The following is a 23455-nucleotide window of genomic DNA, read 5'->3' as shown; positions in this document are numbered from 1 at the left end:
TTCTTCAATTTATGAAGAGTAGCTTTAAAGAATGGGAATGTTCACTGGGTTCGCCAATTTTGTTTCGATTTCAGGTTGATCAATTCTACAGAATCATTGTGCTTAGATATTGAAAAAGTTGATCTTAAAGCTAAATGGTTTTTACCATGAATAAAACCATTTGAAGGATGTGTGCTGATTTTGAGCCTTTCATAGCTGCTTTTTTAATCATTGAATTAAAGACCTGAATTTGGACAAAAGTAAGTGTGATGGTCATGAGAAAATACTTGGTGTAAACGATTTTAACACTCTAAGTACTGAGCGTAGAAGTGAAGCTGGGATAGCTCTTAAACAACTTTACTGTAATTTATCACTTAATTTAATTCGATAAGATGGATCTGAACACTTATGACAGATATCACACTGGACTGATCTGTAAATTGTTGCTCATTTGCTCTTTTAGATGTGAAGGAATGAAGAGGGCAAGTAAACTAATGTCTAATGATTGCTGTCTGTTCCTTGCTTCAGTGAATGAGGATTAACAAGATGATGTACTGATCTTCTCAGCAATGAGGAAATCTGACTTGGCAACAAGGAATCTTGGCCTCTCGCCCGCTGATCGGATCAGGTTGACTGCACTGCAATCAGAAGCAAGAAATTAGCACATCACAGTCAGGAACCCTGAGTCATCAATTTGTGCTCAACTTAAGACTAACCCTAATATTAGGAATGTAAGTGTCCTGTCCAGAAGACAGGAAGGAAAATATAAATCTACCTCAACCTAGACACTTTATAAAATTATTTTATTTTAAAAATGGACAAAGGCTTTACCCTGACATGCTTGACTAGCCATGACTCACACCAGAGGAATTTCTAACCTTCAGAAACCAGCAGGGGCCTCATTACCTTTAAAGAGGCGCTAATGCCCCTGCCCCTACAGAAAATCAAATTCCAAAGAAATGTAACAACACCCTTTACATTTCTAAGGCAGAGCTGTGGCCAATGGAGATGGAGAAAACAGGGACCTTGACTTTCAAGGGACCTCTCAAGCCACTTGAGGCCCTTCTAGTGTGATGTGCACCTGGAAGCACTGAGTGCTCCCTATGTGGGCAGGAGGAGTGGGCTGAGTTGGAGCCTGCGCGTGCGAAAGAGCGCAGAAATCTCCCTGAGGCAGAGCTGCCTCAGGGAGATTAGTTTGATTTCTAAAATTTTAATAAAAAAAAAAATTTAAGACATGTCCCCTCACGTGACAGTGTCACATGAGCTGGGACATGTCAATTAATTTTATTTTAAAATTTTATTCAACTTTAAAAGCCTTCATGAAACCTCATCCCGCTCGTGGATGAGGTTTCATGATAAATGCAAAGGCTGCCTGGGCTCTTTGCCTGCCCGCCAACCTTAAGGTTGGACGGGCAGCTCAACTAAGTACTTTAACTGATATTTAAATAGCCTTCACAGAGTCACAGAATTACAGTACAGAAGAGGCCCTTCGGCCCATCGAGTCTGCACCAACATGTGAGAAACACCTGACCTACCTACCTAATCCCATTTACCAGCACTTGGCCCATAGCCTTGAATGTTATGATGTGCCAAGTGCTCATCCAGGTACTTTTTAAAGGATGTGAGGCAACCCACCTCCACCACCCTCCCAGGCAGCACATTCCAAACCGTCACCACCCTCTGGGTAAAAAAGCTTTTCCTCACATCCCCCCTAAACCTCCTGCCCCTCACCTTGAACTTATGCCCCCTTGTGACTGACCCTTCAACTAAGGGGAACAGCTGCTCCCTATCCACCCTGTCCATGCCCCTCATAGTCTTGTACACCTCAATCAGGTCGCCCCTCAGTCTTCTCTGCTTCAATGAAAACAACCCAAGTCTATCCAACCTCTCTTCATAACTTAAATGTCTCATCCCAGGCAACATCCTGGTGAATCTCCTCTGCACCCCCTCCAGTGCAATCACATCCTTCCTATAATGTGGTGACCAGAACTGCACACAGTACTCCAGCTGTGGCCCCACCAAGGTTCTATACAACTCCAACATGACCTCCCTACTTTTGTAATCTATGCCACGATTGATAAAGGCAAGTGTCCCATATGCCTTTTTCACCACCCCACTTACATGCTCCTCCACCTTCAGAGATCTATGGACACACAGGGCCAAGGTCCCTTTGTTCCTCAGAACTTCCTAGTTCCATGCCGTTCATTGAATACTTCCTTGTCAAATTACTCCTTCCAAAGTGTATCATCTCACACTTTTCATGGTTAAATTCCATCTGCCACTTATCTGCTCATTTGACCATCCCGTCTATATCTTCCTCCAGCCCAAGACACTCAACCTCACTGTTAACCACCTGGCCAATCTTTGTGTCATCCGCAAACTTACTAATCCTACCCCCCACATAGTCATCTATGTCGATTATATAAATGACAAATAATAGGGGACCCAGCACAGATACCTGTGGTACGCCACTGGACACTGGCTTCCAGTCACTAAGCATCCTTCTGTCATCACACTCTGCCTCCTACAACTAAGCCAATTTTGAATCTGCCTTATCATATTACCCTGTATCCCATGTGCCTTTGCCTTCTTTATAAGTCTCCCATGTGGGACCTTGTCAAAGACTTTGCTGAAATCCATATAAACTACATCAACTGCACTACCCTCATCTACACACTTGTTCACCTCCTCAAAAAATTCTGTCAAATTTGTTAGGCATGACCTCCCTCTGACAAAGCCATGCTGACTATCCTTAATAGGCCTTTGACAGTTCGGTGGGTGTGCAGTTGACTCCAGTGCACACCCGCCAAACTGAATATTGGAATGACGTGCGCTGACGTAGGGACGTATGCCCAAAGTCACTGTGAGTCATTTTATGCTTCGGCGAGCAGAGCCCGCCTCTGCTTGCCAACCCAAAGATTCTGGCCTACATTGCAGAAGGAGGCCTTTCGGCCCAGCAAGTCTGCTCTGGCTCTTTGTGAGGGTATTCTACCTAGTCCCACTCCCCTGCCTTATCCCTGTAACCCTATACATTCTTTCTTTTCAGAGAGCAATCCAATTCCCTTTTGAATACCTTGATCGACACTGCCTCCACCACCCTTTCAGGAAGTTCGTTCCAGACTCTGATCACCCTCTGGGTGAAAATTTTTTCTCTCACATCTCATTTACTCCTTTTACCAATTATTTTGAATCTGTGCTCTCTAGTTCTTGATGCTCTCTTGAGTGGGACCACTTTCTCACTATTTACCGTGTCCTCAGGATCTTGAATACCTCTATCAAGTCACCTCTCAGCCTTTTTTTCTCGAAGGAAAACAGTCCCAGCGTCTCCAATCTATCCTCCCTGGAATTATTCTTGTGAATCTCCTCTGTAATTTATCCAATGCCTTCACAACCTTCCTCAAGTATGGTGCCCAGAACTGGATGCAGTACTCCAGATGAGGCCTAACTAGTATCTTATACAAGTTCAACATGACTTCCTTACTCTTGTACTCCACGTCCCTATTAACAAAGCCTAAGATACTATATGCTTTATTAAATGCTCTCTCAACATGTCCTGCGATCTTCAATGACTTATGTACATATACACTGAGGTCCCTCTGTTCCTGCACCTCCTTTAGAGTTTCTCCCTTTATTTTATATTGTCTCTCCATACTCTTCCAGACAAAATGAATCACCTCACACTTCTCTGCATTGAACTTCACGTGCAACTTCTCTGCCCAATCCACCAACATGTCCATATCCTTTTGAAGTTCAAGACTATCCTCATCACAGCTGACAACATTTCCAATCTCCATGTCATCTGAAAATTTTGTAATTATGCCCTGCATACCATAGTCTAGTTCATTAATATATATCATATAGAGCAAGGGTCCCAACAATGACCCCTGGAGATCTCCTCTACGGATCTTCCTCCAATCTGAAAAACAACCATTTATCACTACTATAGTAAAAGCAAGATACTGCAGATGCTGGAAATCTAAAACAAAAACAGAAAATGCTGGAAAAACTCAGCAGGTCTAACAGCATCTGTGGAGAGAAAAACAAAGTTAATGTTTTCAGTCTGTATGACTTCTTCAAAGCTCCTAAGAAGAGTCATACAGACTCGAAACGTTAACTCTGTTTTTCATCCTGACCGTGAAACGGGATTCCCGTTGGTCATTTTCTATTCATTTTACGGAGGTTCTGGGTTTAGATTTCTTTCTGTCTCTCTCCAGCTTTCTTTCTCTGTTTATTTCTTCACTTTGCGCTATTGAAGTCTTGAAGAAATAATGGCAAGTGGATAGAAAGCCTGTTTATGAGATAAACCCACAGCAGGGGAAGTGAGCTGCAGAAGGGGCAGGGAAAGACTTTACACATGGGGAGAAGGGGGCAGGAGTTTGAGAAGGTAGGAATCACAGAGGGGGCTGTTGAAGGGGGAGATTATACAGAGGGGATGGGAGGCTGCTGTTGATTTCGGAGGGGGGTAATTAGAATGAACATGGGGACAGGGTGCTTGTATATGTTTGGAATAGTGAGAGTTCGCAGCTGCATGTTTTAAATGCTGAATGTAAATGAATGAATAGCTGACTGATATATTATACAGAAGTCCAGAGAGATACGGGATGGGTTGGGAGTGGAGGGTGGTGCTGGAAGGAGTGCAGGGACTGTTTTGATGGTGGGTTGGGTATTATATGGGGGTTTGAGAGAGAATATTGGAGTGGGCAAATGCGGGGTTAAAAATGGCGGGTGGAATTTGGCGGCCACAAAACAAATGGCAGTGATAAAATGATGCGGAGATGGAATAATTGCCTGTTGATAATCGCAGGGAGGAAAAGAATGGGGCTGGATAGTTGTGGGACGGAAAACAAAAGAGTCTAGATTTGGAAAGAGTATTCTGTGGCTCGTATTGGACAACGTATAATAAAGAATCTTGTTGAAGAAAGAAGTTGAAGTCTATTTTTTGAATTGTAAATTGGGGAGAGCGCGAACGCAGTCCCCCACTACCACAAATTTTGCAGTCGAGTATCCCGCATTTGGGGACATCGCAGGCGTCAGCACACCCGAAGTGCAATGGGCTAGCCTCATCCTGGGAGAACCTTGTTTTTTGTAAAATATACTTTATTCATAAAATATCTTCAACAACATTTCAAACCATTTCAAAATCACCATCACAAAAATACAATCAGGTTCAACTTTTATAACGTGTATCACGAAATGCATCAATATAATAAATGATTCTTAAAATCATTTGCAGACATTCATTTTGAGCTGTACAGCCCGAGGGGATTTAAACAGTTCCCAGTCCCTCAGTGCACTGTGGCAGAAAGGTCTTAGACAGCGACCTTTCCCCATTGCGCCTTTGTGGCGGCTGCCCCAAGCTTTAGTGCGTCCCTCAGCACGTAATCCTGGACCTTGGAATGTGCCAGTCTGCAACACTCGGTCGGGGACAACTCTTTGCACTGGAAGACCAACAAGTTTCGGGCAGACCAAAGAGTGTCTTTCAAGAGTTAATGAACCTCCAGCTGCAGTTGATGTTTGTCTCGGTGTGTCCCTGGGAACAGCCCGTAGAACACAGAGTCCTGTGTCACATGTCACAGAACTGCTTGGGATGAATCTCGACAGAAACCACTGCATCTCTCTCCTGACCTTCTTTGCAAAGGCACAATCTACAAGGAGGTGAACAACAGTCACTTCCCCACCACAGCCACCTCGAGGGCAACGTGTGGAGGGGGTGAGGCTCCTGGCGTGTAGGAAGGATCTGACAGGGAGGGCCTTTCTCACCACCAGCCAAGCTACGTCTTAGTGCTTGTTGGAAAGTTCTGGCAATGAGGCATTCTGCCAAATGACTTTGTCAGTCTGCTCAGGGAACCATCCCACAGGATCCACCCTCTCCTTTACCCGGAGGGCCTCTAAGCAGTTACGTGCCGACCACTGCCTGATGGACTTGTGGTCAAAGCTGTTTTGCTGCATAAATTTTTCCACGAGGGACAGGTAGTACGGTGTGGTCCAACTACTTGGAATGTTCCGCGGCAGCGTGGTCAGACCCATCCTTCGCAACACTGGAGACAGGTAGCATCTCGGCACGTAGTGACACTTGGTGTTTTCATACTGAGGGTCTACGCACCGCTTGATGTAGCCACACACAAAGGTGGCCATCAGTATGAGGGCAATGTTGGGCACGATTTTTCCCCCTTTATCTAAAGGCTTGTACATTGCGTCCCTGCGGACACGATCCATTTTCGACCTCCAGATAAAGTGGAAGATGGCTCGGGTGATCGCCACCACGCAGGAGTGTGGAATGGGCCAGACCTGCGCCACGTACAGCAACAGCGAGAGTGCCTCACACCTGATGACCAGGTTCCTACCAGCAATGGAGAGGAAGCGTTGCTCCCACATGCCCAGTTTCCTTTTCACCATAGACACTCGCTCCTTCCAGTTTCTAACGCGTGCCCTGGTCCCTCCGAACCATATCTCCAGCACCTTCAGGCCGTCAGCCCTGAAGGTGAACGGGACAAAGGATCGGTCAGCCCAGTTCCCGAAGAACATGGCCTCGCTTTTCCCACAATTTACCTTGGCTCCCGAGGCCAGTTCGAACTGGTCGCAGATGTGGATCAGTCTGCACACCGACAGCGGATCCGAACAGAAAACGGCGACATCGTCCATGTACAGGGAGGCTTTGACCTGAGTGCCTCCACTGCCTGGGATCGTCACTCCTCTTATGCCCGGATCCTTCCTGATGGACTCATCAAAGGGTTCTATGCAACACATGAAAAGAACAGGCAAGAGAGGGCAGCTCTGCCTGACTCCAGATTTAATCGCAAAGCTATCTGATTCTATTGATTGAGACTGCACTACTGATGTTGGTGTAGAGCAGTTGGATCCAATTGCGAATTTCCTCCCCAAACCCCATTTTGGAGAGCACATCCACCATGTAGGTGTGCGATATTCTGTCAAAGGCCTTCTCCTGATCCAGGCTGATGAGGCAGGTACCCACACCCCTGTCCTGTACATAGGCAATCGTATCCCTGAGCAGCGCAAGGCAGTCAGAGATCTTCCTGCCCGGCACAGTGCAGGTCTGGTCAGGGTGGATCACCAATTCCAGAGCGGACTTGACCCGATTGGCGATGACCTTGGACAGAATCTTATAGTCCACCTTCAACAGTGAAATGGGTCGCCAATTTCTAATTTCCTCCCTTTCCCCCTTGTGCTTGTAGATGAGGGTGATAATGCCTTTCCTCGTGGATTCTGACATACTGCTAGCCAGGAGCATACTCTCGTACACTTATAGCAGGTCCAGGCCGATCCAGTCCCAGAGAGCCGAATAGAACTCCGCCGGCAAGCCGTCGCTTCCCGGAGTTTTACTCTTCTCAAAGGACTCAAGGGCCTTAGTCAGTTCGTCAGGAGTTAGCGGTTTGTCCAGGCTCTCCCATGTACTGTCATCTAAAACCTCCGTGATAGAGGACAGGAAAGACTGGGAGGCTGGGCTGTCTGTGGGCTTCACGTCATACAATCCAGCATAAAAGGATTTGCTGATCCTCAAAATGTCAGATTGAGATGACTTTACTGAGCCATCTTCTTCCTTCAGGCTGCTGATCACAGAGCTCTCTCTATGTTCCTTTTGGAAGAAGAAACGTGAGCACGTCTCATCCTGCTCCACGGAGTGGACTCTGGAACGGAAGATGATCTTGGAGGCCTCTGAGGCAAAGAGCGAGGCTTGCTGGCTCTTCACCTCTTGGAGTTCCTCCTTGACATCGACACCCATCGACTGCAGCCGGAGCAGATTTTGCATGTTTTTCTGGAGTCGGGAGATTTCCCTCTGTTCCTTTCTAGCTTTCCGGGTGCCTTTGAGGATGAAAAACCTCTTGATGGTTCCCTTGATCGATTCCCACCAGTGTGTCAGTGACTCAAAGTGGGGTTTCATGGTGCTCCAATCTTTGTAATCCCTCTTGAACTCCTCAATGTTCTCTGGGGTCAGCAGTTGCACATTCAGCTTCCATGCCCCGCTGCCCACCCTCTGGTCCTTCTCTAAGTGGCAGTCAGCCAGTAGGAGGCAGTGGTCAGAGAAAAACACCGGCTTGACGTTGGTGGATCTGACTGCGAATGCATGGGACACAAACAGGAAGTCTATCCTGGAACGGATGGACCCATCTGGCCATAACCAAGTGTATCTACGCTGCGCTCCGTCTGCAGGGTTGCTGAAGACATCGTGCAGCTTGGCATTCTTTACTGTTTCCATCAGGGATCTGGACGTAGCATCCAATCTGCTGTCGGCCCTGCTGGATCGTCCAGCCGCATCAATGATGCAGTTGAAGTCCCCACCCAGGATGACCAGCCTGGAGGTCGCCAGCAGCAGTGGGAGCTGCTGAAAAACCTCCAGCCACTCAGCCCCTTGTGATGGGGTGTACATGTTAATTAACCGGAGTGGAGCATTCTTGTACATTACGTCTGCTATGAGGAGGTGCCCGCCCACCACCTCCTTAACCTCAGAGACGCTGCAGTTGCCTCCCCGCAGCAGGATCCCCAGGCCGGAGGAATGAGAGACGTTTCCTCCCGACCAGATCGATGGCCCATGGGACCACCATCGTGACCATTGCTGTAGGAGCTGAGGTGCGGTATCGCACACTCCTGCAGAAACAACAGATCAGCTTTGACCTCGGCAAGGTAATCCAAGGTCGCAACACGTTGCGTAGTAGATTTAATGCTACGCACATTTATGGATACAATCTTTAAACCCATTTTAAAGCATTTATTCTCTTACCAAACCTGTTGTCTCTGAGAGTCCCAGACCTTTAGTCTGCTCCTTCATGCCCGTAGTGTGCTCAAATTGCCTTACTTTGGATGGGCTGAGGAAACTGCCCTGAACCTGCCCTAATTGTAGGGGAAACATTTTATCAACATCTACTAACAGATATATCAAAAGCCTAAAAGTACCTCCCCATTGGCAGTGTTCTGCTCGGGTGGCATCTGGGGGTCCGTGCAGAGTGCAGGATTTGAAATGACCTTCATTGGAGAAGCTTCTCCAATCCTCTCCCCCTCTGGGGCATTGCTGCTCCCGGCTTCCCGGAGCTGGGGTGCGCTGAGCGCCTCACTGCTCCCAGATTCCTGGGGCTGTGGTGCACTGGCCTCTTCGGGTTGTGGGCAAAGTTAGGATGCACTGGTCTCCTCTTTGTCTCCAATGTTCCGGAGCTTGGGTGTCTCGTCTTCCAACTCCCTAGCATTTTGCCGCTTCTTCTGTCGGTGCCGCCCTGGCCCTTCTTCGTCCAAAGAGCTACTGCCCTTGTTATCCGTGTCGGATGAGAGACACCTCTTGTCTGGGAAATGGCTTGGTTCCTTCTTAGCCCCTTCTTCCTTTTGGCTCTCTTCACCAGCTGCCACTCCCCCTGCTGCTTTTCCACTGCTTCCTCCTCCTCCTCCATTGATTCGCTCTCCTGAGGAGTGGGAGGTTCAGGGGGCAGTGTTGTTGATTGACTGTCTGTTGCCCCAATCTTTTCCTCCACCTTATCTCTCTCTGTGTCCTCCTTTGTCCCGTTGTTCTCCCTGGGGACCTTGGTGGTTGGAGTGACACGAGGCATTTCTTCTGCTTCCCCCTCGTTGCCTTTGGCTGCCTGTGCATAAGGACGGCAACGTTTGGGGCAGGTCCTGCAGAGGTGACTTGCCTCGCCATACAGGTTGCAGCACTTAGCCTGTTTGCAGTCTTTTGTCTGGTGCCCTTCCTGTTTGCATTTCTTGCAGAGGATGGCGCTGCAGTTGGCCGCCACATGACCAGACTTGCCGCATGAGCGACAAAGTTTGGGCTGCTCAGTGTAGACAAGGTAGCCATGGCTTCCCCCGATAGCAAATCTGGAAGGAGGATGGAAGAGGCTCCCTTACCATCGGTCCAAACCTGGCGTTTGCATGTCCAGATCCCCAAATCATCTCTAACCGCGGTGCAGCTCCCAACCTTATCGAAGTACCTGGTGAGGAAGGTGAGCATGTCAGCGGCAGGGACGAAGGGATTTTAAAGATGCACCGTCGCTACCTGGTCCCGTTGCAACGGCAGAGCAAAGAGCGGCTCCGTCCTCAGGATCTTCATCTTCAGCAGGTCTCTCTTCTCTTCCAACACCTTCAGGAGCTTGACACAAGCTGCCACTTGCTTGAACGTCACATCAAAAAATCCAGCGCTGGGCAAGTCCTTAGGCAGTAGATCACCACAGCCTCAAAACCACACACCTTGAATAGGATCCTCTTGGTGAAGAACATCCAATCCATAACTATTCCTTCTTTGCTACCCTTCACCAGAACTCAAATTGTGTTAGGTACCCCGTATTTATAGGGTTCAATTAGTTATAGCCATTGCTGAGCAACCTTTCCCTAGCAGAAATGTATAAAGGTCTCTTGCCAGCCAGGTGAGCATTTGATCACATGCTGCCAGCTGGCATCAAGCACTACCTCTCATAGTCACATAAACTCATTTTTAAAAATCATAACATCACCCTGTTCATAATATTTTTCCATTAAATAGGTCACTTTTTCTCATGTATTGTAGAACATGCTTAACTATCCCTCTAGATGGAGAAAAGGCACCTGATAAATACTGTCCTCCACTTATATTTGTATATTGCCTTAAAAGGAGGCAAACCACCTTCCTGGGCCACTGGTTACAATATGGGTATTCTCCAATTAGTGGCGCTGTTCCCTCAATATAAGACATTCGTTCAGCCTCACCTGGAATATTGAGTACAGTTCTGGGCACCACATTATAGGAAGGATGTGATTGCATTGGAGAAAGTGCAGAGGAGGCTTACAAGAATGGTTCCAGGGATGAGACACTTGAGTTATGAATATAGTTTGGAGACGTTGGGGCTGTTCTTCTGGAGAGGAGAAGGTGAAGAGGAGATTTAATTGAGGTGTTCAAAATCATGAGAGGGCTCGATAGAGTAAATACGGAGAAACTCATCGAGGGAACGAGAGGGCACAGATTTAAAGTGATTTGCAAAAGAAGTAAATGTAATGTGAGAAAAAACCTTTTCACACAGCGACTGGTTCGAGTCGGGAATGCACTGCCTGGAAGTGTGGTGGAGGCAGGTTCAACTGAGGCAATCAACAGGGCAATAGAGATTGTTTATATAGAAGCAATGTGCAGGGTTACGGGGAAAAGGCAGGAGAGTGGCACCAAGTTACAATGCTCAGAGAGCCGGTGCAGACACGATGGGCCAAATGGCCTCCTTCTGCACTGTAACAATTCTGTGATTCTCTCCATGCTTGCTGTTAGACCTGTTGAGTTTTTCCAGCATTTTCTGTTTTTGTTTCATTTATCACTGCTCTCTGTTTCTTGTCACTCAGCCAATTTCTTATCCAAGTGCCTACTTTCCCTTTTGTTCCATGAGTGAGAATTTTGCTCACAAGTCTGTTGTGTGGCACTGTATCAAATGTCTTTTGAAAATCCATTTACACCACATCAACAGCTTTGCCCTTATCAACCTTCTCTGTTACATACTCAAAAAACTTCAGCAAGTCAGTTGAACATAATTTTCCTTAATGAATCCATTCTGGCTTTCCTTAATTATCCTGCACTTGTCTAAGTGATTACTGACTTTCCCGAACTATAGTTTTCAGAAGTTTCCCTAGCACTGAAGTCAAACTGACTGGTCTGTAGTTGCCAGCTTTATCCTTGCACCCCTTTTTGAACATTCATAACATTCACAATTCTCCAGTCCTCTGGCATCACCTCTGCGTCTAAGGAAGACTGGAAGATTATCACTCGTGCCTGTGCAATTTCTGCTCTCACCTCCCTCAGTACTCTTGGAAGCATCTCGTCTGGTGCTAGTTTCTTATCTATTTTAAGTAAAGATAGCCTTTCTAAAACCCACTCTTTCTTAATTGAAAATTCTTCTAGTGTACCAGTTACCTCCTCTCTCACCTCAGCCTGGATATCACCCTCTTTCTTTGTAATGTATTTTTTGAGCTTTTCATTTTGGAAATTTGTGTGTGTGTTTTTCTGTAAGTGTATTTACAAGAGGTTCCAGTAACACAAATTAAAACTGCTCTCAGTTTTAGTTCACAATAATATCTGAGTAAGGCATTAAGACTTTATTTTGTTGAGAGTTTATTTCTGGTGGGGGAGGGGGGAATCAGTAAGAGAATTTGAGGATACTTTAATAGGATGGATTTGCTGAGGGATGGGTGGAGAAAAGTGTTTAAATTTCATTACACCAGAAATAAACTAAAGCTCAGTGATTACCTCTCATAGTCTGCTCCAATTAAGCTGGTTCCATTTACTGCCAGGATTCTGTCACCGATCCTGAGTCTTCCATCACAGGCTGCAGGGCTGTCAGGTAACAGGGTTCTAATGTAGATCCCAGGGGAATTTAAGGTCGTATGCTGCAAACGAGATGGGTGTAATGGTATAAAGGCATCAAAACCTGTTCCTGCTCACAGTGGTTAGCGATTCAAGTATTTTTCAATATCGGAACTCAAACTCAGACCCCCTTTGAGGCTGTGAAAGAAGAATCTCAACTGCTGTGTCACCTAGCTGGTTTAATATATCAAGGATTTAGGCAAAAAATGGTGGTTCACTATATGTTATGCAAACCACTTTAATGGTAAAATAAATAATGGAAAGTTCTGAGTTTTTCATCAAGTGAGATTACAGATATTTTTGTCAAATCTCAGAGAACAAATATTGAAACTGTTAGAGTTAATTATATGTTATACATTTTGAATGGTTATTGTACCATTATTTATTGGTGAATATAAATACTATGTCATTGCTCTTATTGATTAATATATGGTTCGTCTCACTTACCAGTCCGTCAATCAGTCCCATTCCTAAGCCAATGGGCCCTCTCTCCAGCTCCACCACAAACACACAACATTGATCATCTTCTCCTGAACTCAGGCTGGAAGATGTTGGTGTTGGTAAATTGTAGGCTCTTCCTGATTGAAAAAAAATGCAAGCGTTCACCTGGTATTAGGCAATGTTTATAAACCAACTTTATATCCTATAGATAAAGCGGTCTCTAGTTAGTTCTGGAAAAAGTACATGCTAATGTACTTCATTATGAATGCTAATTCACTCAGGATTAAAATCTCACCTATACTGGAGAAATCTAAATTCTGAATTTGAACTGAACTATAGTCATACCGGACCAAAACAACAAGGCAGTTGGATCTTCTAGAAGAGAAAGAGCAGCAGTCTGATGATACTCCTTCAACACAGTGATGACCTGGATGGATGCCTGAAATTGACTATATTTACTGTATAACCCTAGCAATTTAAAAAATATATATTTTCAATTTTTTATGCAGCAGAAACATTGTAATGTTTTAATGGAAAGTAGTATTTAAAATCAAGGGCATGAATAAATAAATGCAGTTAACAGACAGGTGGTCGGAATAATATAAATACAGTGAAATTATAGTTGTTATTTTAAAAAGTGTAATTATTGAACATTGTTTACTTTTTAAGGTTATAACTTCCATTTTACATAAAGCTGCAGATCAATGGATCTGGTGGAGAACCAAAAGTTTTATATATCAGATATGAAAGCACAAAAATCCCGTCTCAAACTATCCATAGTAAAGCATAAGCCTTATACACTGCCCCTTTTTACCATTAGTCTCCAATCCCCTCAGGCAATCAAAATCAGTTTGAGATCACAGTGACCATGCGGTATATTCCATCCAGTAACAAATAGTAACATCCCATTAAGCTGATATAGGCAGTGATATTAGCCACAGCAAAAAACTCAACCAGCTCCTTTTTGAACTGTTGCAGTATTTTTCTTGGTAGCCTCTCCCTTACTTATACTGAATTTCTGCTTGGTGTCCATCAGACAGACAGAGATCATTTATTTACATCCTGCTTGGTCACCTCAACCACAATTGATAGCCTTCAATGTTACATTACATTGGTTTATCAGTGCTAAGTATTTGGTGAGAGTTTGACATAATTTGAAAATTTGAAAACAAAAAAGCTAGAAAATTAATATAAGGGGATGTCTATCAGAGATCTCCATGATACTACTTATAGTTAACATGAGTAATTGTGGATTGTGTATTTAGACTACACATTCAATAATTTGGGGATACAAAATCTATTTTTCATGGTTTTCCCTTGTGGCTTAAGAGGTAGTATATAAATTTATTATTAGTCTTCTGTATGAGTCAATTCAGCCAATGCTGCATGATAAATTTCAAATTTATAGGGGTAATATTCAATTCAGCAAGTAGTGGTGGATAATATAAAACTCCGGTTAAGACATTGTGAGTAAATATTGTGAACTCGGTACTTGAAACCTCAATAATATGATTTATATTCTTTATTGGCATTCCTGCTCCATGTTTGTTTTGGCAGTTCAGTTTAATTTTGAATAAACCCTAATCCCCATTTTTCAGGTGTTCACTTCAACCTCACAGATTGTGCAGTTTTGAATTTTGTTGGATATTTAGAATAACCTGGGTTCATAAATGCGATCCCATATTTTGTGCTTCAGAGTTGACTAATCATTTTGACTATCAGTGGAGTAAAAAAAAATCCCTAAAAACCTCATAGTTCTGACAGTTACCTTCCCCATCATTGGATGCGCTTCTGTAGATACCATTTCTCCTGGTGTTTGATGTATCTCTACCACCTCCATTAGTTTGTACACAATCATTGCGTGCAAGGTCAGAGTTCAAAGGTGTGTTTGGAGGAGTTAAAAGGCAGGAAAGATCTATTGGCTGCATGTTTTGTCCTGGGGCCCTGTGCCTTCCCAGAGTATTTTGTAGCTGTAGGTTGTGTAGCTTTTCTTTAAGTTCGTGGCAAGGATTAATGTGTGATCCATTGACCCAGGATGTGCTCGAGCTTCGACCGTCTGTCTCTGTGTCAAAATTACCATTTGGGTGATTGCTTCGGTCTGATTGCTGATTCAGAGTCTTGAGACTGGAAAGTGGATTGCCTGTAGACAGCTGGTGACAGCTGTGAGAAACTGGAAATTCAGTCTGTAAGAGATACAAATTGGAAGAAAGAAACCTCCAAAACCTCCCTGGTACATACAAAGTCCATACAAAATCTTATAGGGGCAGTAGAATACAGATCTAGGTGGCAGCCTAGCCCCAACATAAAGGATTGAAGAACATTGGCATATTCAGTTCAATTCACAAGTAAGGAAGAACAGACAATTAACTAGTGACAGGTTAACTGTGAAAATCATCTCCACAATGCAAAAGGCAATGTTGTCTGTAACCTGCTTATACAATCATTTGGTTTTTTTTTGTTAAATTATGTCCTTGAAATGGCTGTTGAATTTGAAAATGTTATCACAAGAACTATTCATTACATGACTGACTCAGTTTTTCCCAGGTCATGAAATCAGCTCCCTTCATCCCAAGAAGCATCACTTTGAATATGATTACACGCTTCATCATAGAAATTAATGAGTCAATTAAGCCCATAAAAACAACATTGTTTTGGCTCAAAACATAAAGAAACCCTTTTGGGCCCTTTTTACACGTAATTCATGTTTAACACTGAGAAGGGAGGAAGTTTAGCCCCTTTACAGCCTGGTTTCTCTTACATATAAGTGGCCAGGACAGGAAATAACATAGTTTATGGGGTGATCATTAAATAGACGAGATTATAGAAGGATTTGCTTTTTCTTTTAATTATGAAGGGACAAAACAGATTAGATAGGAATTGGCTGTTTCTAGAAGTCAAGGGATCTAGGCTGAGGAAACATACATACAAGATTAAATGCAAAAGATTTAAGACAGAGAAAATAAACTTTTTTGACACAGAAGCATGAGGCTGTGGAACGCATTGCCAGAGTTTCTGATTTAAACAGAGACCATGTCAACTTTTAAGAATAGGTTAGATAAGTGGTTGAAGGAAAGAGAATTAAAGGACAATGGGAACAGAACAGCATATAGGATTACGATTACTGCTCATGTGAAAGATGAACTGGTTGGGCTGAAAAGATTTGTTTCCATGTTGCAGTTTCTATGCTATTGTATGTAATAACTAAATTAGCAATGAACTGAGACAATTCAAAAGCTGATGGGATTCAAAAGATGCAGTCACACTGCCACCTTTTTGATGCAAATAGTTTTTTGTGTGCATCAGCACAAAGGTGGCATTGCATTTCAGGAAGCAAGGGCTTCACCTATAGTCCCCCTCCAGAAGATTATCTTACAACTTGAGTTCACACTAAGCAGTATATAATTGCAGCCATGGACACTATGCAGTGAATTCAAAAGCTGATGGGATCCAAAAGATGCCAGTTTAGAAATCACAAATGGATATTTAAATCACAGGCAAATTGAAGAAGAGTATGTTTACTGAGGATCTGATTGCTAAGATTTGGAACGAATAGTGAGGCTATGCCAAGCCAAACGTCACTGATCAGAAAACATTGCAGTTTGGCAGAAGATATTTCATTTCCTTTTGGCAGAAATGCTTTGCGATCAGAAATTTGGGTCCTTCAATCCCTTTTTTCTTCAATCCCTTGAAAACAATATTTTATTCACTAGAAACTGATGTTCATTTGATTTTAAAATGATTTCATGCTGTTATGAGTGTGTTTCCAGTCAGTGAAGACTCCAGCAGGTTTGGGAAAGATTCTTTCCTTGAAATGTAAATCTAGAAGCATCTGGGCTTCTCTGTTCTCACATGTTCAAGTATGTATATAAATGAAAGTTGTATTGTTGTCATGATTTCCTCCCCATCTTCCCACCCCATTTTGCCTATGAATTACAATTAAATTGGTGTCTCTGAGCTCTGGACCTTGAGTCATGAAATTAATATTTGAGAAAGGTAAGAATTACTGTTAATACCCACCAGTGGTATGATCTCTTACACTGCCCTTCCAACCTCTAGTTTAATTTTAACTCCTGTATCAGGCAAAAAGAGAGAAAAAAAAAACACCTAGCTAATTTCGGGAGGAAATTGTAAAATTCTTATAATTCTGTTACGCAATTGTGCAAGCTCTGGGACACCAGGGTTGCAATGGCTCAGTGCTAGCTGAATTTATTTAACCCACACACACACCAGATATTTCTCAATGCCCTTCACACTCAGACTTACCAAGTCCCTTAAAGGACTGTAATGTAACAATGTTTATGGCACATAATCCTAACAATCTGTTTGACAACGCTCTTAAAAATTAAAATTCTTGGCATCATTGTTTACATATGTATGCCCTCTTAATTTACTAAACATTCCATCTTGAGCACTATCCAAAAAAACTTCAAAACTGTAGTTGTGGAGGGTTTTCCCAGACTATCATCATATTTCCTCCGCATTATTTTTTATTCAGAATGATTAGTTCCAAGTCTTGGAAGTCACAAGTAAGAGATAAAGTAAGCTGCTCTCATAGCCTCAATATCCCAACAGATGTGTGGACCAAACTGGCTCCAGTACTACAAAGTGAAAACCGATAGCCATACAATTTTGTACTATAATAGGCTAACATTGTGTCTGATCAATGACCACCCCCATTCTTGTCCTACCCTGTTATTTTTAATGTACGGCAATGCATGGAATAGATATGCTACAAGCTGCCCTGTCCTATGTGCATAAAAGGCGAGTTGGTGGTGCAGTGGTATTGTCACTGGGCTAGTAATCCAGAGCATAGGCTAAGGTTCTAGGGGACAAGGGTTCAAATCCCACCATGGCAGATGATTTAAATTAAATTAATAATCTGGAATTGAAAAGCTAGTTTCATTAATGATGATTGTTGTAAAAACCCATCTGGTTCACTAATGTCTTTTAGGGAAGGAAATCTGCTATCTACATGTGACTCCAGACCCACAACAATGTGGCTTAACGGTCCTCTGAAATGGTGTGACAAGGCACTCAGTTCAAGAGCGATTAGGGATGGGAAACAAATGCTGGCCTTGCCAGCAATGCCCACATCCCATGAAAGAATAACTTTTAAAAATTGTACTTCCCCAACATTAAATCATTTCTGGAAAAACTCAGCAGGTCTGACAGCATCGGCGGAGAAGAAAAGAGTTGACGTTTCGAGTCCTCATGACCCTTCCACATTGTTTTGGATTTCCAGCATCTGCAGATTTTTGTTTTTATTATTAAATCATATCTGTTATTTCTGAACCCATTCATGTACATTCATGATTGCCTGCACTGCACATACTTATTAGTGCCATCCTCAAGATAAAGATAACAGTAAACATCGGAACATAGGAGCCATAGTAGGCCATTCAGCCCATCAGACCTGCTCTGCCATTCAATACGATCATGACTGATCATCCACTTCAATGCCTTTTCTCACAAACTATCCCTACACCCCTTTATGTCATTGGTATTTAGATATCTGTCAATCTCTGCTTTAAACATACTCAATGAATGAGCTTCCCTAGGCACGTGGGACAGAGTATTTCAAAAGTTCTGAGTAAAATAATTTCTCCTCATCCCTCTTAAGTGGTTTCCCCCTTATTTTGAAATTGTGCTCCCTGCTTCTAGACTCCTCAGCCAGGGGAAACATCTTACCTGCATCTACCTTGTCTAGCCCTTTAAGTATTTTATAGGTTTCCATGGGCAGGATTTTATGCATTCGCGAGCGGGGTGGGGCCCATTCGCCGATGCATAAAATGACGCATGGTGATGTCGGGTGGAACTCCCGATGTCACCAGGCCCCATTTAAATTTTCAGCTAGACAGGGGCACAGCAAAATCAGCTGCACGCCCGCTGACCTGTCAATGGGCAGTTGAGGCCATTGACAGGGTCAATTAAGTAATTAAAGGACCAAGGTTCTATACAATTGAAGTAAGACTTCGCTCCTGTACTCAACTCCTCTTGCAATAAAGGCTAACACACTATTAGCTTTCCTAATTGTTTGCTGCACCTGCAAGAATCCAGCATGGAGCCATATGGGAGTCCACTCATTATTGGGCCCCACTGAGCTCTATGACTTCTCTTTTTCATCTCTGGATTTTCAATTTAAAAAATAATTAATACTAGATCTTTATAAAAAGAATGCCAGTACAGTTTAAAAGGTGAAATAGTTAATATCTACTGATAGTTAGCTAATCTATCCAGATGCCAGCCATCTTTCCTGTAGAATATTGAAATGTTAAAGCTTTAGCAAACTAAGTACTAAAAGGGTAAGAGGGGGAGTATAATTTGCTCATTCGTACCCAAATATCGCTTCAGTTCAATATCCAAACAGAAGTAAATGAATTGAATTCTGACATGGTCTCCAAGACCTTTTTGAATAAAGCCTGTGGTGTCTTCTTGTTCCTTTTTCAAAATAATGCTCCTGCAAAAGTACAATCTCATTGAACCAAATTAATGGAAATTGAGCTACATTCTCCTCTGATAGTCCTTTCTTAGCCATTATTTTAAATTGCCTTAGTTCCAGCTATTCATGCAAGGAAAAAATATCCATTTCTGTTTGCAGCACGATTTAACTGTAGGACGCACAAACTTCAATTAGAGAAGAGTTGAGGGCTGGGAGAATACTATTAAGCTGTGCGTTGTTCCATGTATGGCTAATGAGCTCTGCATAACTGCATAACTCTTTTAAAAGATGTGATGTATGGCTTTACAACATATATAACTACAGCTAAATGCACCTTTTGTTATCAGTTTGGACTGGTAGCTGGAGTTTAGCTTCAAGCACCTACTTATACTGGCTGGCTGAAATTCTAACTGTGCAGATGTGCTCGCATGCATGCACAGAGCCCAGCAGTTAGATTTTCAATGTTTAGACAGTGAAGATGCTGGAATATGGATTGGTTTTGTTTAAATATTTTGAATTAATTGCTGATAGGTTTACAAAAAGTGCTCAGCACATCCATAGAGGACTCAGTTTGACGCCACATTGGATTTGTGGTGAGAGATTTCAGGGTATCTCAATCCAACTGTTTTGTAGTTCAGACACTATCTGGATTTACATTGCAAGTGTCTGAATGAAGTGAAAATTGATGTCAGGATTGTAATACCCCACACAGTCTGAAAGAATTCATTTGGAGAATTTATGGAAATTCAAGGAAAATTCTTGCTTCGGACTTTGTCATCTTGTAATGTGTATTGCTCTTTGGGCTGTAAGGTAATAGCTTCCTTTACCTGTAACTCTTCAGTTATGGAATATCCATTGGTCAGCTGGAATTTGGTGCGTAGGCTCCAAAGGAAGTGACGTATATACAGTAAGTGTCTGTACATGTTGTCATCTATGGTCTCTGCTTCCAGATCCACCTTAAAGTTGCTGGTGGGCAGCAGTAATGGAGGATATTTATCAAAATTCAACAGAATGTCCTCTGTGGAACAGAAAATATACAGGAGCTTATCACTCATAGAAGGATACAATTAAACTTTGCTTTGTTCTGCCTATCTGCAGTTTGTGAATGGTATCCACTTTCTTCCATGACATTTGATCCATTTTTCATGACTTTCTTCTAATGGTCTTGGAGCAACTTAGCTGAGTTTGGGAAATGTTCCAATGTGGATGTGCCAAGCTAATGAAAAATGAGTCAAAACCTACTAATAGAAGTACTGGTCTATTTCACAACATGTTGGATATGAATAGAATACTGACATAGACTAGCCATAAAACAAGACTTAAACAAACACGGTTTGAAGTGATTGTAAAGTCTGCTATTCATCAGTAGCTATAACAACTATTTTTTTGTAAAATAGGTATACTATATAGACAAATTAAATGACACTGCATAGTTTCTTATCTCATTTATGTATGTAATATTATTCTATTAGCCTGTTTCAAACATTGTGTTTTCAATAAATCGTAATGCAAATATATTTATTTTTATAGTTTTCCACAATTTATTTACAGGCACTCATTCTTTCCAGTGGAAGCATAGTATAATCTTGAACAACTGCAAAAAATAAGATGCAGGGCTTATAATAATGTCTTTCTATCTTTCATTCTTTTAAAAACACTGCTTTTGCAAAATTTCTGTTTCTGCCCCTTCTCACCGGGAATGCTGACCTTACCTGTTTTATAAGTTGTTTCTCTCTCTTCAGCACTTGGCTGCCATGCTGCAATGGGGCCCACTCCAGGTGCTAGTTGGTAGTGTGTTAGTATGTGAAGAAGTTGGGACGTATTTAGGGCATGGAATTCTCTCTTGAGGCAACTCCAGCTGGACTATGGCAAAACATGAGAAAGTATAAATCACTACAGGGAGGTTGCACTTGGGGATGGGAAGGTTGCACAGTGGTTGCTTTAGGAGTATCACTTATAGCAATTATAATAATGCTGTCTGAAATCCCTTAGCATCATTTGTGTATTAAATCTGTCCCACGAGTTGCAGGTGGAAACGTGTAAAGATATGTTTGCAGACCTGCAGGTATCAGAATGCATTTCTCAGGACTGTGTACTTATAAAAATCATTTTACGATGTACAGTTCTGACTGAGAACCCATCTACATACTTATTGAGCAGGAATAATTTGTGGATAACCAGTGCCTCTTACTGTGAGAAAATGCAACCTCCCTTCTTTTCACATCCATCTGGTAATTCATTCTCAAAATGCAAACAAACCCCTCTTGTCTCGCTCTCATTGATATTTAATATGTATAGTATTAATATGGCAGGGGTTTGTGATCACTCACCAATTTTTAATTTTATAGAGATGTAAACTCCTGGAGACCAAGTTTTCCTGAAACCCCTTCAAGATGGCCAATGATAGATGAGTTTACTTAGTAATATGTGTGAGCACTAACCATATGGATATGTCCCCCAACTCTGCTTATATGGAGAGAAACCCATTACCTAATAAATGTTATATTTATACAATAATATGTAGGTACTTGTAATGCTTTGAATAGATATGGAGGAAAGAAAACACTATATTGGTTCAGCCCTCACCTTTTTATAGAGGACAAGTTTGCAAATGCAATTTGCCTGCTATATGTAATGACTGGTATAGTTAAAGGTTTTGTTTCACTCACTTTCCTGTTATACAGCCTTTCATTTTAAGTACTTCGCTACCTGTATATTGAAATCCCTTCCTTAACCGAAATGATTGTAGGGTAAACTGTGGTAGGCCACCTTGATCTGTTACTAAGTGGTGGGGACTATAACTGCAAGAGCTAATGTACTAAAAGAGAAGCCATTACCTGTATAAGACAAGATGTTGGGACAGCCAGAAGCCCTACAGCACTAGCGAATTTGAAAAAAAATTCATCTGCGATGTTACCCATTCCTATATTTCGAATCCACTCCAGCAACAGGCGAAGACTAGCTTGCATCTGTTCCCCTTTTGACCAGTGAAAGAAACTTTGCCTTGAACCTGTACAACAGAAAGCACAGATGATCGAGTATGCTAGCAGAACCTCTGGAACCTCTCCAGTTTAGTTGTATATTCTGTGTAAATGATGCCTTTCGAGATGATGGATGACTGTAGTTAGAAGAGGATCACTTTTCCACTTTGTCCCTAGTGACAACATTCAGCCAGATATGACTAGGAGGAGATAGTGTAGAAATCTGGTTACGTTGTCTTGACCGTTTATATCTTGTCCAGCCTCACAAGACAACCTTCTATTACATACATGGCATGGTTTCCACACTGTTAATTTTAAGACCTGTCTGAACAATATTAACTGAGTGTAGATTTGTTCATGTCTGAAGACATTTTTATGTATTGGAAACAGGGTTGTATCGTTAAAATAGTAAAATAGTTAATTTAGCATAGGAAAAGAAACAAACCTTTCTCCTCAGGCTTGTAAAGGTCTTTATATTACCTCTGTGGTGTCAAAATAACCATCTGATTTGGCTCCACAAACCAGTTCATGCCCAACTGATAGTTTCTATAATTACCCAATATTTCTCAATAGTGTCATGCAGACTATCACAACATTATATTCTGAAACCGTAAAATCATCTGTCATCTCAGTAGGAAGTAAAATATAAAAATGTCCTTATGTTTCTGTCCAGCACACGGGTAGCCTTAGAGAAAATTACCCAAGATATTACAAATGTCCTTTTATGGAACTCTTCTTTTGTTTAGCTTAGGAAATAAAACAGTAACATCAACCAGCACTATTCCTTATGACAGTATCAAAGCTACCAGTTATTTAATACATCTACAAGTTAATTAATATTCCAATGTATTACATTTATTTTAAGTTTTAATCTTCTTTATTCCCCTCCCACCACCACCACCACCTCCCCACCCAAATCGATAGATGACTGGTGTGCTTGAGAATGAAGTGCATCATCAAATGACTGACGTAGCTTATGCAGAAGGTTAGGGTACAGGCACCAGTTTTCAGCTAGCTACAGTTTATACATTTCTCAAAGTGCTTCAAAACCAGACTGAAACAGTTAGCTACTTTAGGTCAATGTCCTTTCTGTATGAAAGGAGATACTTGAGTAGAAAGGATATTGTTCTGAGCCATGGTGCCATGTGCAAACCTTTGTGTCCAGAATTATGTGATCTGAGCATTTTCCTTTAGTCACCTTTTCTACCTTATAATTGTCACTGACAATGTATAGATATTAACTTCTCAAAGAGGTATTTAAAAAGTTTGAATCTTGTTGATGAAGTCTTGGATCATTTC

The 23455-nt window shown here is 42.3% G+C and overlaps 2 protein-coding genes and 1 non-coding gene across 3 annotated transcripts in view; 1 reads left to right on the top strand and 2 right to left on the bottom strand.

Moving 5' to 3' along the window:
• The window catches only part of ap5z1 (adaptor related protein complex 5 subunit zeta 1), a 56803-nt gene extending 56066 nt beyond the window's left edge, over nt 1–737 (top strand). Inside the window, exon 17 of the mRNA XM_041206457.1 lies at nt 508–737. Coding sequence (XP_041062391.1) covers nt 508–514 — 7 coding nt within the window. The 3' untranslated portion in view covers nt 515–737. The remainder of the gene's footprint in view (nt 1–507) is intronic.
• radil (Ras association and DIL domains) overlaps nt 518–23455 on the bottom strand; it is a 141579-nt gene continuing 118641 nt past the window's right edge. The window contains exons 8-14 of the mRNA XM_041206925.1: nt 22013–22185; nt 20888–21038; nt 20003–20193; nt 14505–14919; nt 12743–12873; nt 12179–12318; nt 518–617 (exon numbers count right to left, since the gene is read on the bottom strand). Of these exons, the coding sequence (XP_041062859.1) occupies nt 518–617; nt 12179–12318; nt 12743–12873; nt 14505–14919; nt 20003–20193; nt 20888–21038; nt 22013–22185 (1301 nt within the window). The remainder of the gene's footprint in view (nt 618–12178; nt 12319–12742; nt 12874–14504; nt 14920–20002; nt 20194–20887; nt 21039–22012; nt 22186–23455) is intronic.
• Nucleotides 4931–5091, bottom strand: LOC121288732. Its single transcript, XR_005945418.1, has one exon. It is a non-coding gene; the product is annotated as a U1 spliceosomal RNA (small nuclear RNA).

Source organism: Carcharodon carcharias, chromosome 15, assembly GCF_017639515.1.
Source record: "Carcharodon carcharias isolate sCarCar2 chromosome 15, sCarCar2.pri, whole genome shotgun sequence".
NCBI lineage: Eukaryota > Metazoa > Chordata > Chondrichthyes > Lamniformes > Lamnidae > Carcharodon > Carcharodon carcharias.
Note: the sequence above shows the minus strand (reverse complement) of the source record. Positions and strands in the feature narration are given on the sequence as shown.